The following is an 18,177-nucleotide window of genomic DNA, read 5'->3' on the forward strand; positions in this document are numbered from 1 at the left end:
TTTTTTTGTTATTGTTATGCTTTAAATTCTGGAGTACATGTGCAGACCTTGCAGGATTGTTGCATAGGTGCACACATGTCGTGGTGGTTTGCTGCCTCCATCCCCCTGTCACCTACGAGTCAGTTTTTTTTTTAATTTAATTTTATTTATTTGAGACAGAGTCAGACTAGAATGCAGTGGCATGATCTCTGCTCACCACAACCTCCGCCTCCCAGGTTCAAGTAATTCTCCTGCCTCAGCCTCCCAAGTAGCTGGGATTACAGGCATGCGCCACTACACCTGGCTAACTTTTGTATTTTTAATAGAGGCAGGGTTTCACCATGTTGATCAGGCTGGTCTTGAACTCGTAGCCTCAAGTGATCCGCCTGCCTTGGCCTTCCAAAGTGTTGGGATTACAGGTGTGAGCCACCATGCCTGGCAGTTTTAAAATTTTAAAGCAGTCATCTGGTTACTGTACATTTCAGTGAAATACACTTCTGTGAAATGCTTGGAAGCAATTTCACCAAGAGCTTGCTATCACTTGATCAGTCCCTATTTATGTGAGTCTATCATTATCTTAACTTCCGGGACATTCTGTGACAAGCTGGCGTGGGCTTCCCCCTTCCCTGATAACTCAGCCTCTCTAGGTTGAAAATCTCTTTACTTCACCTTTGACTTCTCCCTCCCTCTTTAATTTCTCCTTTGTGCTTTTATGTCTGTGTTCTCCTTGACACGTGTGGAAATAATGATTCGATTCCCGAAGATCATTAGCCTTACTCTTCTCAAGAGCTTCCTTTGCAGGTTTTGGTTTGTGTTTGCTTTGTTCTTAGCATGACTGACTACTTTTTGGCATCTTAAAAAGAGAGAGCCCCGCTTTTCCCCTTCCTCCAGCCTCGCTTTTGTTACACGTTAATATCTTTCTGTTCTGGTGGGAGTCGCCTCATCCTCCCCGCCCCTGCCACACACATCAGCTTGATTCTGTTCCTCTCCATGACTTGATTCTGTTACTATACACAGATGTCTGCTTTGCCACATGGCACTCTCTGGTTTTCCTTGCCCACAGTCCTCGCTGATACCAGCCCATTTTCTTTTCTTCAGCACATTCCAGGCTGTGCTTATTTACAGTCAAAGCAGCGTCTGGAACTCCAGTCCTCTGAACTCACTTGAAATATTTGGATTCACTGTCCTGTTGTATTTGCTTCCCAAGCTAGAACGTGTTCTCCTACGATACGTCTGAGATCCTTTCCTCAGGGTATAGTTTATACGTATAGGATGCAGAGTTTTGCAACTCGGACAGCGCTTTTTCCCAGTGGCCAGCACCTTGAACCCCAAACACGGGCTCTTCCCATGTCATACAGCTTCCTTTCCACCTCCTATGAAGAGGGTGTCTTCTCTCCCGAGCCTTCTGTCTGCAAAGGGAAGGCCACTACTGTTCACACCTCAACTTCTCAGGGAGCCAAAGCTGCTCCGTGGAGATCTCGGTGGAGACACGCCACGCTTCCCGCTGGGCCATCCCACCGGGCGACAGAGCCCCCACAAATGCTGACCTGCTGCATCACATTAGCAGAAATGCCTGTTCCAGCTTCTGATCCCTCTTCTCCCAAGAACTCAGGCCAGGCACGAAGCGTTGGGAGAGAACACGCGGCGTGGGAGGGAGGCATCTGGCTGAGGGTGGGCATCAGCACCCCCATCTCTCACCAACAGCGGTGTTACTGGACAAATCCCGAACCTCTGCCTTTCTTCCCTCAGGCTCAGAACCTCCCCGGGCTCCATGCAGAGAGTGTCTGGGTCCTGGCAGGAAATACGCCCGTGAGCTCCTTGGCAGCAGAACTTTGCCGAAACCACCCTGCGGTCTCGGGCCAGGCGCGAAGCTGACACAAAGTGGACTTGCAGTGCGCGTTAATTTGTTGAATGCTAAGAAAACAGTGGATGGCCGGATGAATGAATACAGGAGTGAGTGGAATACAAAGCTCTGCTAGCATTCCTTCCCCCACCCACCAGTCCATTCTGCAAAACAGAGTCCACCCTCTCTGTGGATCCGAAATGCACATGGAACCTCATTTCCACGCGTGGCTGCCTTCACACGTGTGCCGGACGCATCTCGGGAATTCCTGCGAAGGTTCCGCGGGAGAACTTCCTTCCCTGGGGCCTGCCACCTGCAGCCTCACAGCCCCTGCTCCCCCAGCCCCGCCAAGAAGCCATGTGTGAGCTCTTGTCCATTCTCTTCTTTCCTCTGCGGGATTCTCCACCCTAACCAAATTCCTCAGGACTCCCTGCAGCCAGGAATGGCAGGAGAATCTGGGGAGAGCAAAAGCAGCTCCAGAGAAGCCCTTTCTCCCCCCTGTTCCTTTAGGGTTCCTCCCTTCTTGCCTCCAGTTCTCTACTGTGTGTTCCTTCTTCCTCATTACCAAGCTCCCCTCGTGGCAGAGACTCACCCATGGCGTGTCCTCAGCCAAACTGGGCAGGAAAAGCTCAGCACTTCGCACACCCCACTCCCTCATTTCCTCCCTAATGGCCTTCGTCCCTGAGTTCTCTTGGGCCATGCACTCCCTCACTCCTGCCCCTTCCTCACCGTGGGCACCTGCCACCTTTCTGAGGGCGCCCCCGAACTGAAGCTCCAAACCCAGCCTTTCGCTGGCAGCAAAGCTTAGTCTCAGGCTGGTGCCTTCCCACCTCCTCCATGCGCCTTTAGAGATGAGGTGAGAAGCTATCTGTTCTCTTCAGTTTACACATGCAGAAATGAATACACAAAAATACCAAGAGGCGGCCGGGAGCGGTGGCTCATGCCTGTAATCCCAGCACTTTGGGAGGCTGACGCAGGCAGATCACGAGGTCAGGAGATGGAGACCATCCTGGTCAGCATGGTGACACCCCATCTCTACTAAAAATACAAAACTTAGCTGGGCGTGATGGCGCGCACCTGTAATCCCAGCTACTCTGGAGGCTGAGGCAGGAGAATCCCTTGAACCTAGGAGGTGCAGGCTGCAGTGAGCCCAAATCACACCATTGCACCCCAGCCTGGGGACAGAGCAAGACTCCCTCTCAAAAAAGAGAGAAAAGAAACACCAAGGGGTTTGAACTGAATTGTGTCCCTGACAAATTCATAGGCTCAAGTCCTGCCCCTCCATGGTATTTGCAGGGGGCTCATCTCATTAGGGTGAGTTGAGGTCATGAGAGGTGGGGCCCGTGGAAGTCACCATACAGATGAAAAGTGTATCCCTAGTAACACAAAGTAATAGTGACTACTTATGGTGCTCCTAAGATGTGAGAGGCCCGGCCGCTCTTTGGAGCCTTCTCATGCCTTAATTCATGTCACTCTTGTCACCTCTGACCTGGACGCTGCCATGGTGCCACTGTACAGATGAGGACCTGAGCCATGGCAGCTGCAATTGCATGATGCACATGAAACAGCTGAAAGCAGAGGTGGGGAAAGGAGGGAGGCTGGGTGGCCTGGGCGCCTGCCCTTCACCTTCCCTCGCCCCCACACACCCTCGGAGGACCTCTGCAGAACCCAAGGGCTTCGAAGAGCAGAGCTCAAAACCACAGCCGTAAATAACTAAGGCAGGCTCTGATGGAATGAGGAAACGGGAGTGCACTTTGCCACATCGCTTTGCCTGCCTTAAATCTCTCACCAGGGTCCTGAGCTCACACCCTAAACCCTCCTGCCTTCCCCACACATGCCCCGTGTGCCCGCAGGTGACCCATCGTCACGGGGCTGCTTGCGCCACAAGTGTGGGTACAGACACATGCACACGCACGTGCCTGCCTTCCTGCATTAAATGCTAAGGTTTTCTTCTGAAGCAGAAACTTCAAAAGCTGGAATTGGAAACAGAAGCTCTTCCTGCTGCTTGGGGAACTCCTTATCCTTCAAGGAAGATCAACTTGTTCTCTCAGAGATAATTATCTTGCCCCTTTGGTTGTGGAGGCTTAGGGTAACAAACCGTCCTACTTAGCTAATCACCGAATGCATCTTGGTATAAAAAGAGCTGTAGCATGTGGCTAAGCCCCTCTACTTCCCCTTTACTTCATACTTTTCATACTTTTGAGACAGAGTCTCACTCTGTCACCCAGGCTGGAGTGCAGAGGCACCATCTCAGCTCACTGCAATCTCTGCCTCCTGAATTCAAATGATTCTCCTGCCTCGGTCTCCTAAGTAGTTGGGATTATAGGCACGCACCACCATGCCCAGCTAATTTTTGTATTTTTAGTAGAGACAGGCTTTCACCATCTTGGTCAGACAGGTCTTGAACTCCTGACCTCAGGTGATCTTTCCATTTCAACCTCCCAAAGTGCTAGGATTACAGGCATGAGCCACTGCGCCCAGCCCATATTTTCCGTCATTTTTTCCAAAACATCAAGCATCAAGTTTGAAAGGTCAGTGGATCATACAAATAAAGCCCTCCCAGAACCAACCCCCATTCTCCCTCCCCGCCCCCTCTCCTCCCTTCCCCTCTGTCCAGACCCTTCACCTGCACCTCTCACCACCCAACACCCCCAGCACAGGCGGGGCCCGTGAGTGAGCTCCCAGCGGGCTGTCAGGGAAAGTTCCAATCCCTACGTATTTCACAAGAAATAACCCTTTCCCAGGAAAGCAACAAGTCCAAGAATAGATTTTTATTCATTTGGCTGCCTTTATCCTGAGACCTATTTCTGGTCTGCATTGGTTTAGGGCTGAGCGTTTAATACTGGTTTAATCCCACTCGCTGTCAGGAACTAAGCACAGGCCACGTTAATGCCCCTTACTTGGCCCCTTTCGAAACTCATTGATGGAGGTGCTCAGCGAGGCTCAGGAGCTGACCTCTGCAGCCTCGGCAGCCATAGAACTCGATTGTGCTGAGAAGGCAGCTCTGGCAGGGCAGGGTAGCCCTGGGCTACCTGGTGCAAACTGCAAGACCTGATGTGAGGACGTGCCCTGCACAGCCTCCGCACAATCCCATTGTTTGGCTTGGGGGATCCGTGCTGCAGGTGAGGCCCGACCAGGTAAGAGGACCGACTCCACGTGATGACCAGGCAAGAGGCCACGCAGGGCGGCAGGCTCCGGGGAGCGTGCTCACGTGCCGGCTTTTTACGTGACGATCTGTCTGTCAGAGTTCAATTAAACCAACCACTGTTCTGTTCCGGGACAGTGACCTCCTCCCGGAATGTCAACTCCAGCCCAGCCCAGGACACCGCCCTGTGTGAATCTTGATGCGTCACATGAGACAGACCAAAAGTCACCCGAAGAGCTGGGCCAGGCAGCACATCTGGAGGAGGCCATCAAGAGGCGGTGGGAAAGGCAGGCCCAGGGCTCCTGCTCCTGCGGGAAATCCCTCCGTCTGTGGGGAAGCAGGGAGGCTGACTGAGAAAGGGTGCTTTCACCCCGTGGTCAGTGGGAGTTGCAGCACAGAGCAAAGCCTATCTACTGTCAGGTCAGTCCAGGCCTTGGGATGCGAAACGAAGCAGCAGTATCTTGTCGATTCCATGGGCAGGACACAGATAACACTGACGTGCTCGTCCACGGTTCCTCCACATCCCCAGTAGCTCACCGTCGCATCCTCCATCTCCGTTTGGTCGCAGTTGCTCATTGGAGTGTGAACTGCAAACATCCCAGCTCCACAGCATATCTTGTGCAGCCCCTGCAAATCCAGGCACATTGATCATGTCCAGAAGACTTGTAGGGAGCCCGTGATGGAAAGTCACTGGCAGGAAATTTTGATGCTGGGAAAAAAGACCCCAAAGTTGAGCCAGGCAAAGAGGCCAAATGAAAAGATGGCCCGAGACAAGGAGAAGCCAAGGAGTTTGCTCTGTGAGGCGTTGTGGCGGGGGCGAGGGGGAGGGTGTCCCAGCAGACATTTTTAAATTCTTCCATTTGTGTGTTTCCCAGGTAATCCTACAAGTCGTGCAAGGAACCCTCTCCCGTCAGTGGGTGATGGTCGAGGTCCTGATGAAGTGCCACTGGCCGTGCTCCAAGAGCGGGGCCGCCCTCCCAGGCTCCTCCTTCCACCTCTCTCCTGAGCCCCCCACACCCTCTCCCCACCTGGCTCCTCCAATCTGCCCTAGTTGGGCTGTCAGCCTAAATTTCAAATTCGGCTTCGAGCCAGGAGTATCTTTCCGATCTCCACGGGTTCTTTACTAAGGAGAGAAGTCCTCTCCTCCCCCGAGACCTGCCGGCACATACCATCTCGGCAGTTCCTGGCCTCTCTCTAAGGAGCCTGCACTGGAGTCCCTGCTGGTGCCCGTAATAGAGAACTGGGGGTGAACACTGTGACGTACTGGAGGGCTTCCAGGAAGCTGGGTCTATGAGCCCATGCCTCCTGAGGCCGACACAGCACACATGGTATGGGGACAGGCTCTCATTCTTGCAGAGATACGGACAGAGGAGAAGCCTGGTGGTCAGTGTCGACTGGTGCCAAGCCTCAGCAGCTGCTCCCAAGGGCCAGCATGGAAGTCTCCAGCCACCACCGAGCCACATGGCAAATGAGGACAGTGGGGAAAAAAGAACACAGGCAAATAAAACAGGCACTTGGGCAAGGCCATTTGAGGCATAGCAGGGAATGTTTTGAACCAGAACTTGAAGGAAGGGTGGGGTTCCAACAGTCCTTGTGCAGTTGCTCTTTGATGACAATGTGATCCTCTCGTGCTGTTTACTTGGCAAACACCGAGTGAAGTCGGTGCGGCAGAGGGCCTGTCCTGTCTAAGGGGGCTTGACAGGGAAAGAAGTCGAAAACAGCCCTGGCTCTTGTGAAACTAAGATGGAAAGGAGCTAAAGGAGGGAGTGAAACAGAAGTCATGGGAGGAAGCAGAGGGTTAATTAAAAGTGCGTATTCAGGGAAGCCCTGACAAGGAAGTGGAATTTGACTTTCAACTGAGGGGCGGGAAAAGGTCAGCACTTAAAGGTTAGGCGCAGATTGTCCAGGCAGACAGACGACTTAAGCAAAGTCACAAAATGTAGGAATCAGGTCAGGGTGTTGCTCAAGGAGCAGGAAGCAGGTTTGAACATCGTCTTGGGGGGAGAGTGATGGGTTCACAGCGAGGTAGGCAGGAAACAGTCACAGATGGCAAAGAGAGGCCATCAGAGGATTTTGAGTAAGAAAAGGCACACAGTGAATATAATACAAATAGGGAAACCAGTTATGAGGCCATGGAACCGTCCTGCCTTGAGATGATGGGGACTTGGTGCAGTGGATGAGCAAAGGAACATTTTCAAAGCAGAGCTGAATGATTGGTTTAGAAGTTCAAGAGAAAGGGAGGAATTAAGTATGACTCTAGGGTTTTGTTCTGAACAATTGAATGAATTGTCTTTTAAAGAGATGGGAAGACCCAGCTACTTGGGAGGCTGAGTTGGGAGGATGGCTTAAACCCAGGAGGCAGAGGTTGCAGGGAGTCAAGATGGTGCCACTGCACTGCAGCCTGGGCGACAGAGCCAAACTCTATCTCGGAAAGAGAGACAGAGGGATGAGATGAGAAGACTGGGGAGGGGCAGGGATGAAGACCAAGAAGTCTGCTGGGTCACATTTGCTTGAGATGGTGATTAAACACGCAAATGGAGGTGTTGGGTGGGCAGCTGCATACGTGAGGTGCTCAGAAGAGGTGGAGAGAGAGATGCACTACGATCAAGTCTTGATACTTTCCTGCACTGAACGCCATCTGAGGCAGCGCCAGCCCTGGGTTCTGTTGTCTCTTTGCAGCTTCTGGACAAGATGGTCAAAAACTGCATTGGTGATGACCACGGAGAATATGGAAAGGGAGGCTAGCTGTAGCAATCAGAAGATCCATGTTCCAGTGCAAGTGTTGAGCTTGCTAGCTGCCCAATTTCACTTCATATTCATCGTCTGTGACATGGAGACATAAGGCAAAGGATACTAATTGTTCAGTGGATAGTAAACAAATCCATGTCTCACGCTATAAATGTAACTGTCAAACAGTAAAACGACATAGCTAACTCCGTTTTTGTTAAGAGGCCTTTACCTATTCCTGCACACAGGCTAGGATAATTTTAGAGCACTGAGATAATACGTAAACACGGCAATCATGTCATTTTTGAAACTCATTCTGAGATTAAAGGTAAAGCGTGTAAACAATTAACTATGTTTTGTTAAAGATTTCTAGGAGCCTTGTGGCCCAGCCTGAAAATGTTAAGATGGGATAATGGTTTAAAACACTTGCTCACCATCTCCTTCATTTGCCGGCTCTCTGGATAAACCTGCTTTTCCTCCCGGCAACCCTTGTCTCTTGAGTCTGGCTTTTAAGCTGTGAGCAGCCGAATCTGGATTAAGTTACATAAAAGTGCTAATATTTATACTGGGGAAGAAGGAAGTTGATGAGCAAACGTTAGGGCTGGTGGACGGCTTTATCAGGAAAAAGAGAGAGAGTTCAGGACCACGCAGCCACACCCTTCCAGCAGGATCACAGGAGCAGAACTGGCTGAAGGCTGGCGAATCTTCATAGCACCCAGCAGAAGAGGCACATTTAAAAGAACACTTAACAAATTCTTAACAAAGGCTATTACAACACTTCAGAGGGAAAAAGCAAATCTCCTTGGGTCTTCTGGCTTTGGGGTTTCTAGTTTTCAAAGGAAGCAGCTGCAGTGGGTGGTGGGGGGTTCCCTTCAATCTGTATCTATTGGGTTCATTAATACTATTTTCGGCCGGGCTCGGTGGCTCACGTCTGTGATCCCAGCACTTTGGGAGGCTAAGACAGGCGGATCATGAGGTCAGGAGTTACCAAGACCAGTCTGACCAACATGGTGAAACCCTGTCCCTACTAAAAATACCAAAATTAGCCAGTGTGGTGCCCCAAGCCTGTAATCCCAGCTCCTCGGGAGGCTAAAGCAAGAGAATCACTTGAACCCGGGGGGCAGAGGTTGCAGTGAGCTGAGAGTGCACCATTGCACCCCAGCCTGGGCGACAGAGCGAGACCCTGTCTCAAAAATAAAAATAAAAAATAATGCTATTTTCCGCACCGTCCCACCACAATTCCACAGTCCTTACCTGATACCTGTAGCCCAGGGAATTCTACAAGCAGTTCACACTCCTGAGCGCCAGCACTCCAGGTGCTTGGCTCTCACAGTCTCTTCCATGGATCTATTTGGTAACAGTGTGTCCCAAGACCCTTACTGAGGGCCTGAGAGGTCAAAGCTATTTTCACAATAATACCAACGTTTGTTGCCCTTTTCACTGTGTTGGTATTTGCACTGAGGTCAAAAGCAACAGGGGTAAAACCAGTGCCTTGGCGTGAATTAGCATGAATTAGGATGTCTGCGCTGGGTACCATGACAGCCTTCACTGTCACGCTGTCTCATTAAAGAATCAAAAAAGCTGGTTGCACTTAAAAATATCCTTGGGGCAGGATTATTTTGATTAAATTTCAAAGCTTACTTGGACATTTTTTTTTTCAGACAGGTTCTCACTCTGTCGCCCAGACTGGAGTGCAGTGGCACAATCTCGGCTCATTGCGACCTCCGCCTCCCAGGCTCAAGCAATTCTCCTGCCTCAGCCTTCCGGGTAGCTGGGACTACAGGCACTCAGCACCACAGCTGGCTAATTTTGTATTTTTAGTAGAGATGGGGTGTCACCAAGTTGTCCAGGCTGGTCTCGAACTCCTGACCTCAAATGATCCACCTGCCTCTGCCTCCCAAAGTGCTGGGATTACAGGCGTGAGTCACCGTGCCCGGCCACTTGTACATTTTTAATAGTCTGCTGATCTTGAAGCGTGATGATTGTCATGAGGAAAGCACTTTTGTGATTGAGTAGAAGGTAAGCTTTTGTCATAGCATGTCACTTTTACTGGAAAGAACAGCTGATGGACAAACCATATCACTCAGATCTAGTATTTGGCAGACATGTGAGAGTGAAGTGAGCCTGTCACTTCAAGGGAAACAACTGAGAGTATTTGTTGCCATTAAAACTTTTTGAGCTTCTGAATGAAAATTGGAATTTCTGAAATTTCGTATTTGTCATTGTGAGTTTGAGCCTCTCCAATCTTAGCAGCTTTTCTAATGAGATTGGTGGTGATATTAATGTGGCCTTTTTTTTTTTTTGAGACAGGGTCTCACGCTGTCACCCAGGCTGAAGTTCAATGACATGATCACAGCTCACTGCAGCCTTGATCTCTTTCTCACACTCAAGCAATCCTCCTCCTACCTCAGCCTCCCACGTAGCCGGGACTGCAGGCACACACCACCACACGTGGCTAATTTTTCAATTTTTTGTAGCAATGAGGGCTCACTATGTTGCCCAGGCTGGTCTTGAACTCCTGGATTCAAGCAATCTTCCCACCTCGGCCTCCTAAAGTGCTAAGGTCACAGGCATGAACCATCACACCTGGGCTAACGAACATGATTTTTTAATGTTATATATGTAATTGTTCCACCAGTGAACCCTTATTTTCCAAGCGACCAATGCATGGTGTTATGAAATCATGCATGGGTAAAAGATCTGTTCAAAGTGCAAAAGAGACCATTGAATTTTCATTTAGCAGTATGAAAAGGTCTCTGGTGTGGTCCCAGATTCCACGTGGCAACTCACCTTTCAGAAACTAACGGTTGTCAAATTTTGATGTAGTACCAAAGAACAATATCCACGAATTTTTGAAAAGACTATTCAAAGGCTCCCTCCTTCCCCAGCTGCACACCTGTGTGAGGCTGGATCATCATACACTCTCAAACATTTTACCACAGATTGAGTGCAGATGCAGATTTGCTTCTGGAAAGCCAGGCATTAAAGATATTTGCAAAACCATTTTACAAAATGCCACTCTTCTGCCTATTCTTTGTCTTGGAAAAATTATTTTTCATTTAAAAATGATGTTTTTAAGTTCAGGGACACAAGTGCAGGTTTGCCGCACAGGTAAACTTGTGTCCTGGGGCTTTGCTGTACAGATTATTTCATCACCCAGGCATTAAGGCTAGGACCTAAATATATAAAAATATACTTAAATATTTAAATGTTTCTCGGTTTTAGTTGCAAACACAGTAAATATTGATATATATATATTCCTCCACATAAACACAAGCTCTTTGGAGTCCTTAATCATTTTTAAATGTTTAAATGGATCCCGAGACCAAAATCATGTCTACTCTGTAGGGAAAGGAGCTGCTATATTGGGGTGAAAGGCTGCAGGCAGGGAGTTAAACATAAAATAAAGAACATTCCCTCTGCCACGGTTTCCCAACCAGTGAGTTGCAACAGTCTGGCCCATCACAAGGCAGTCCTCTCTGAGTCACTGTGTACTAAGCAACCCTGTTTAAAATCCTGAGTCCGTCTCACTGTCTCCCAGGCTGGAGTGCAGTGGCACAATCTCAGCTCACTGCAACCTCTGCCTTCCTGGTTCAAGTGATTCTCCTGCCTCAGCCTCCCAAGTAGCTGGGATTACAAGTGCCAGCCACCACGCCCGGCTAATATTTGTACTTTTAGTAGAGATAAGGTTTCACCATGTTGGCCAGGCTGGTCTCGAACTCCTGACCTCAAGTGATCCACCTTTCTCTGCCTCCCAAAGTGGTGGGATTATGGATGTGAGCCACCTCACCAGCCACTGAGTCCTCTTTCAAAGTGCCTTTCTCAAAAAGGCATTTAGGTAAAAGCTAATGTTTGAGCCACAGAGCCATGACCCAGAAACCCACAGGTAACTGTTGGCCTGTCATCCTGGTCGTTGGTCAAGTGGCCAGGAGGTATGAACGTATTCCTGTCCTTGTCCATCAGGGCACTGTCTCAGCTGGGTTTCCCCCTGAGGCCAGCCTGGGCTCTCCAAGAGACTGTGTCGGCCACACGCCCAGGTCCCTCGGTTCTCCTGCCTCCTGAGGCTGCCCCTGTATTCTTTCATGAAGCCGTCCCTCCAGCCCCCAGGCAGGGAGAGTAGAAGAAGAATGCTTCATAGCCTGTTTTCCACTTGATCGTCACTCTGGCAGTCAAATAGGGGCTGTGGTTATCTGCTATTATTCTGCTTTTCTATACATAATAGCTATGCTCATCATAGTCTCATATCTGAGAGATATAAAGCTGACCATATTACAGGCCCTCTGCATTACCTAACCTCAGAGAAAGAGAAAGAGAATTGGGAGTTCAGTAAGGTATAAATTTTCTTTTTTTTGAGACAGAGTCTCGCTCTGTCGCCCAGGCTGGAGTGCAGTGGCATGATCTTGGCTCATTGCAACCTCCACCTCCCAGGTTCATCAAGTGATTCTCCTGCCTCAGCCTCTTGAGTAGCTGGAATTAGGCTGCCACCAGGCCTGGCTAATTTTTGGATTTTTAGTAGAGACGGTGTTTCACCGTGTTGGTCAGGCTGGTCTTGAACTCCTGACCTCTTGATCTGCCTGCCTCGGCCTCCCAATGTGCTGGGATTATAGGCATGAGCCACCTCGCCCAGGCTGGAATATTTTTTTTTAATCAGGGTTGGTTTTTGAATCTTCAGTCATTTCCCCTAATAACAGAATTGATATATGACAAATGTAAAATATTTAAAATGGACAAAGATACTGTATTTATAAGACAATTAAAAGCATTTATAATCCTATTAATCCCAAGTAGCCACTATTAAGAGTTTGGTATGTGATTATCTAGGCTTTTCTTCTGTGAATGTATATAAACATATATAAATTTTTAATACATAAAATCATATCACACATAGTTTTCTATCTGCTTTTTAAATATTTTCCATGGATACCTTTCCATAGCTATATACTCATCCTCATTTTAAAACTATATTATTTCCTGGTGTAGATGAAAGCTGAGGTATTTGTTACTAACCTGCTGTTGTCGGATATTCGGGTGATCCAGAACGAAGATAAATGTTTTTACAGTGCTTTTGGGATGTGAAATCTAATGCTCAGGCATCAGACATCAGTGTACAATCAAGAGCCCATCTCAGAAGGTACAGAAGGTCCCCGTGTCCCAGAATTAGCCCCAAAAAAACCCCAAGATAAAAAAAGGACCTTCATTCCTAGCTGAACTTTTCAGGGGGTTACCTTTTATTCCATAGAATATTCAAGGAGAGGCAGAGCTCCCAGGAGCAAGGCACACGCTCTCGCCCAGCTGCCCGTGGACAGAGCTGTAACCTGGGCCCAGGGCACACTCCCAGCCTGCAGATGGAGATGCTCCCTCATCATTCTAAATCTAAACTTTAGGATCAGCCCTTCTCCTACCCCAGGGAGTCCTGGCCAACCCATCTCCCCACTCCTCTAGAGCTGTTGGGGTGTGAGGTCTCAGGCAAGGCCAAACATTCTGGGGCGAGGGAGGGAGGGGAGAGTGGGCTCTGGTCACTGAAGTGTTGCCCACACACGTGGCTTCCAAGATGCCCATGACCTGGTTCCCTCCACGCCACCCCTGGGCCACAGGGCTCTTTGCCAAGGCTGCCTGTGGCCGCCACATCCCTGAGCCCTGCTGCCCTGGGGTCCACAAACTTCTCTTCTAAGGAAAAGCTTCCACGGGGGTGGAGGGATTCTTCAACCTTCCTGCTTCCTCCTGCCCAAACCCTCAGGCCCAGGCTTTGTGGGAGCCTTCAGGCAGGCAGGAAAGGGTCTTGCAGGTGACTTCAGTTTCCACCAAGGACCCCTCCAGAACAGAAGGACACAGTTGCCTCTACTTGAATAGAGAAGGGCAGGAAATTCAGAGAGAAAACAATGAATATCCAAGCCCTGCTATAGTCTCTACTCGACAAGCCTACATCCTCAAAAGGACACTTTCTTTCCTGTTCAGGTCCCCACCCTGCCCCCATACACCCAGCAAAAAAGAGTGGGCTCCACGCGTCTCCCCCAGTGTGGATTTCCTGGAGTCCCACAGGTGATGCGGCTGCTCCTGCCTCTCTTGGGGTCATGTCCCCAGAGCCCCTCGGGGTGGGAGCCGAGTCTGTGCTGTGAACACCCCACTGTCCCCCCAAGTGGGTACCCTCCTGAGAGGCCCCCTCCTCAGCACAGGCTCCACACCACGCAGAGCTCCTGGGGCACCACAGATCAGAGAATGACGTGGGACTTCCTGGAAAGGCCTCCTTTTTCTCTCCTCCCCAGCCTCGTCCCCTCCCTCACAGGCCTGCAGCCCCACGGATCATCTTCCAGCCACTGGCCCCACTGCGCCCACTCCAGCCTAGGTGGCCCCTTCTCCAGCTTCGGGTCACCCTGGAGTGCCTCTCCACAGAGGATCTGTCCTTGGCCAGGCTGAAAAGTGACCCTGGGGTCCTGTACATCACCACCTTGGATGTCTGTCAGCATTTATCAACAATCCCTCCTTACCTTGTTTGCATTCCTCAAGTAGTTTACTTGCTAACTAGCTGTCTTGCCAGTTAACCTCATGAGGACTAGGGGTGGCCTGCCTGGTCCCACTGTGTTCCCAGCTTCCAGAGCAGCACTGCACATAGTAGGCACTCAATAAATCAGTGAAAGATGAGTGAATGGGTTGGAGGAAGCCCCTCCCAATTCATGTCCAGTCTGAAGATAAGAAAAACCTTCCTCCTCCAAAAACCCTGTGGTGCCTAAGGCTATAGAAACCAAAGGCAAGGAAGTTTCTTTCATCTGCCGTTCATCCTGCAAAAAACCCTCCACTCCAGTGCCCAGGGAAGAAAGGGCACTAGAGTTTACTGAGCGGGAGCTGGGCAGGTGAGAAGGAGAAGGGAGAGGGAAATTCAGGAGGAAAGAGTCCAGCGAGGATCACTCCAAGGCTGGCCCACCACGCCCTGACTGCAGTTGTGATTGCCAGGGCCCCTGCGGCTCTGCTGGGTCCGGGTGCGAGCAGGCACGGAGGTGCTGGCGTCAGCTCAATTCACAGGCCCCGGACTCCTGTCTAAACAGGACAGGCCCGGGCAACCACAGCGCAGGGGTGTCTGCCAATGATGGGAGAGGACTCTGCTGCTTCTTAAGCTCCAGCGACTCAAGCCAGGGCGAGACAGCCTGCCGGCCACCCAGATCTCCACTTGCCGCCTAGAGCTGGGACGGCAGCAGGGCTGCGGCAGAGGGAGGGAGACCACGCGGTGGCCGCCCCTGCCACCCACGCCCCCACTCCAGGCATGGCCGACCAGCTGACTGAGGAGCAGATCACAGAATTCAAGGAGGCCTTCTCCCTGTTCGACAAGGATGGGGACGGCTGCATCACCACCCGCGAGCTGGGCACGGTCATGCGGTCCCTGGGCCAGAACCCCACGGAGGCTGAGCTGCAGGACATGATGAGAGAGATTGACCAGGACGGCAGCGGCACCGTGGACTTCCCCGAGTTCCTGCGCATGATGGCCAGGAAGATGAGGGACACGGACAGCGAGGAGGAAATCCGCGAGGCCTTCCGCATGTTCGACAAGGATGGCAACGGCCTCGTCAGCGCCTCCGAGCTGCGGCACATCATGACCCGGCTGGGGGAGAAGCTGAGTGACGAGGAGGTGGACGAGATGATCCGGGCCGCAGACACGGACGGAGACGGGCAGGTGAACTACGAGGAGTTTGTCCACATGCTGGTGTCCAAGTGAGGCCGGCACCACTGGGCCAGCGGGGCATGAACCCCAGGCCTCCAGCCTCCTCCTCCATCCCCACCTCCCCCGGGCACCGCAGCTTCTTCCGGGGCGGTTGATTCAGCCCACCTCTCTGCCTCCCTCTTCCTGAGGCTCTGCTCTGCTCTTCCTCCGACCTCCCCGCCTGCCCATCTGAGTGACATGGAACGCTCCCACTCCAAGCAGACCGTGAAACCCCCCACTCGGGAGAAGCAGAGCTGACCTTAGGAACAAGCACCAGGGCAGGTTGTGCTGGCTCTGTGGCCACCAGGATGGACCCCCTAGAGCACCCAGGCAAGATCCCCAAGAGGCACCCAATGCCCAGGCCAGGGCAAGCTGCAGCCCTCAGCCCACACCTGGATTTCCTGAGGCTCCTGGACTGCAGGCTCCCTCTGCTGTGGGATTCTGGAGGGTGGGGGGCATCTTAGCCTGCAGTGAGTGGGGCTGATGGGAACTCTGGCCACAGAGGTCAGGCCTCCTGAAAACAGCACTGCCTTCCATGCTGCTCCAGCTTGCCCCGTTCTGTCTCTGACAACCCACCGTGATTCACTGCTGAGGCTGGGAGTGAAACCGGGTCGGCTATAACCTGTTCCTATTCATCTGGAAGGAGGGAGGCTTGGGTGGGGGGAGGGCAACTGCAGGGAAATATATGAGACAGTCGTTATTTCATTTCCTTTTTTCTGGTTCCCACTGCAACAATCCTTGTTAAATTCAGCGTTGAAACAAAGCAGGAATCTCCATTTTTGTGCTTTTGAAAATGTAGTATATTCCTATACTGGTGGGTGCCTTGCAAAGATGTCTGGATGAGGGCAATCTTGAATATTTGTTCCCAATAAAAAGGATACGTTGGCAGCAAAGAGTGGTTAAAAGTCCATCTAGGACTTGAAAGACCCGAGTCCATCACGTTGAGAGGGAACCTGCTGATTGCTTTTCTTCTCCTGTGCTCCTGGTTGTGAAGTGCCAGGCACTAGAAGATGGTGAGGGGCTGGGGGCACATCGGGCACACGCAATGTAGGAGCTGTTCAGAGACATTAGTCCTGCGCTAGCCCAGCAAGCAGCTGGCAACACCCAGAGAAAGTCGAAGGGTCCCTGCCAGAGATCCCTTCAGTTCTAAAGGGAGGTACGTTTTGTAGGGTGGGCACTAGACACCACTCCTCAGAAAAGGCCATAGTGGATGAGTCCTCTCTCCCCAACACCTCCCCCCACCATGTTTCCTCCTTTGTCAAAGAAAGAGCTTGGCCCCACCCCGGCCTTGCCATCATCACTGCACCACTGGGACCTCCAGGGAGGCAGGACCCTCGTGCCGCCTGCCTGGGCTGGGGCACCAGCAAGCACTCGGTCTGCATAGACACTCGGCACCTCCCTGGGGGGCAGCCACTGTTATTACCTTCCTCATCTAACAAACGAGGAAGTGGAGACACAGAGGGCTTCAGAAAGCAGCCCTGGGTCCTGCCAGGGCATAAGAGGCAGATCTGGGTCTGTGCCCCGACCACTGAGCTACACGTCCACCACCAACCCGCACGTCCACCTTGGTAATTACAGTAGTGCGCCTCTCCAGCACTTGTAAGGAGTGGGAACAACATTCTTAACACACCTGGCATGAAGTCAGTGCTTTATAAATGACAGCTACTATGACTATCACCTTAAAGATTCCTTCCTGTTCTAATACCGCAAGGCTCTCCAGGACAGCCACCCTCTCCATAGCTCGAGAACAAGAGAGCAGAAAGAGCAAAAGCAGGTGCTCTAGGGCTGGATTCCTGAGGGGATGCTGGAGGGTGGGGTGTCGGGTGAGCATGGACCCAGGGCAAGTGTGAGTGCTGGATGGTGGGGTGTCGGGTGAGCATGGGCCCAGGGCAAGTGTGAGTGCTGGATGGTGGAGTCTCAGGTTAACACAGACCCAGGGCAGGTGTAAGGGCTGGATGGTGGTGTCTCAGGTGAGCACAGGCCCAGGGCAGGTATAACTGCAGGTCCTCCTGTCGGGGGAACAGAAACAGAGCAAGCTAAGGCTTAGTTTGATGAACGAACCCCCACCCCTGCCTGTCATTCTCAGGAGTCGGGGTTGACTGGGCAGGTCCTGGGGAAGATTTAGGAAAAGCCTCATGAACACTTTGGACAGTGTCCAGAGGTCATCGGGCAGCAGCTCTCCAGGGGGTGGGGAGCTGTAAGCAGGAGGGGCAGACAGAAGCCCCCACATGGCTGCTGACTACCAACCAAAAGGAACAGGATGTCAGGCCTGAGCGCCTTTCACAGAATGCCTCCTAAATTCTGCAGGAGGGAGAGAAGCCAAGGTCTCCCTGCACCAGCCGTCTTTGCAGTCACTGTCATGCACACGGCTGAGGTTTGACATCTAAGCCCCTCTTCCCAGGTGCGGGCTTGAGGAAGCTCCTACAAGGGCTGGGACCTAGGCACTGCCAAGGCCTGGGCTGGGCGGGCACGGCAGTGTCTATTTGCTTTCCTCCCAGCCCCCCGGTGATTCTGCCAGAGCAGATCTTTTTGCAGCCCCACACACCAGTCATTCTGGAACCACCTGGCCTGGGTTTCGCAGTTGCTGGGAGCCTTTCCTCAAGAGCTCTCTGTGCTCGGGCAGGCACTGGCTGGGGTGGAGGAAACACCCTGCCTGCTCTCAGCTTAGCACCAGCAGCCTCATATCCTCCCTGAGGGGGGGTCCTCAGAAGCAGAGTACTAAATGGAAGGGTCTCCTTTCCACAGACAGAAGCCCGAGGCAGCAAGGTCCAAGTGGGTCCCGTGACAAAGGTG

The 18,177-nt window shown here is 51.6% G+C and overlaps 1 protein-coding gene and 1 long non-coding RNA gene across 2 annotated transcripts in view; both read left to right on the forward strand.

Annotated features, from left to right (window-relative positions):
* Window positions 1-2,046, forward strand: part of LOC108292330 — an 8,471-nt gene extending 6,425 nt beyond the window's left edge. Inside the window, exon 2 of the long non-coding RNA XR_001820244.2 lies at window positions 1,729-2,046. This is a non-coding gene — a long non-coding RNA (uncharacterized LOC108292330). The remainder of the gene's footprint in view (window positions 1-1,728) is intronic.
* An 11,918-nt stretch (window positions 2,047-13,964) lies between these two features.
* CALML3 (calmodulin like 3) lies at window positions 13,965-16,089 on the forward strand. The gene has a single exon (XM_017513162.2). It carries the CDS (start codon window positions 14,950-14,952, stop codon window positions 15,397-15,399), a length of 450 nt encoding a protein of 149 aa, XP_017368651.1. The 5' UTR covers window positions 13,965-14,949; the 3' UTR covers window positions 15,400-16,089.
* Window positions 16,090-18,177: the final 2,088 nt, after the last annotated feature.

The sequence above is a fragment of the Cebus imitator genome, unplaced genomic scaffold (genome assembly GCF_001604975.1).
Source record: "Cebus imitator isolate Cc_AM_T3 unplaced genomic scaffold, Cebus_imitator-1.0 Scaffold487, whole genome shotgun sequence".
Classification (NCBI taxonomy): domain Eukaryota; kingdom Metazoa; phylum Chordata; class Mammalia; order Primates; family Cebidae; genus Cebus; species Cebus imitator.

Coding starts and splice junctions, on each gene's coding strand:
- CALML3 (XM_017513162.2), top strand. CDS start 14,950: ATGGCCGACCAGCTGACTGAGGAGCAGATCACAGAATTCAAGGAGGCC.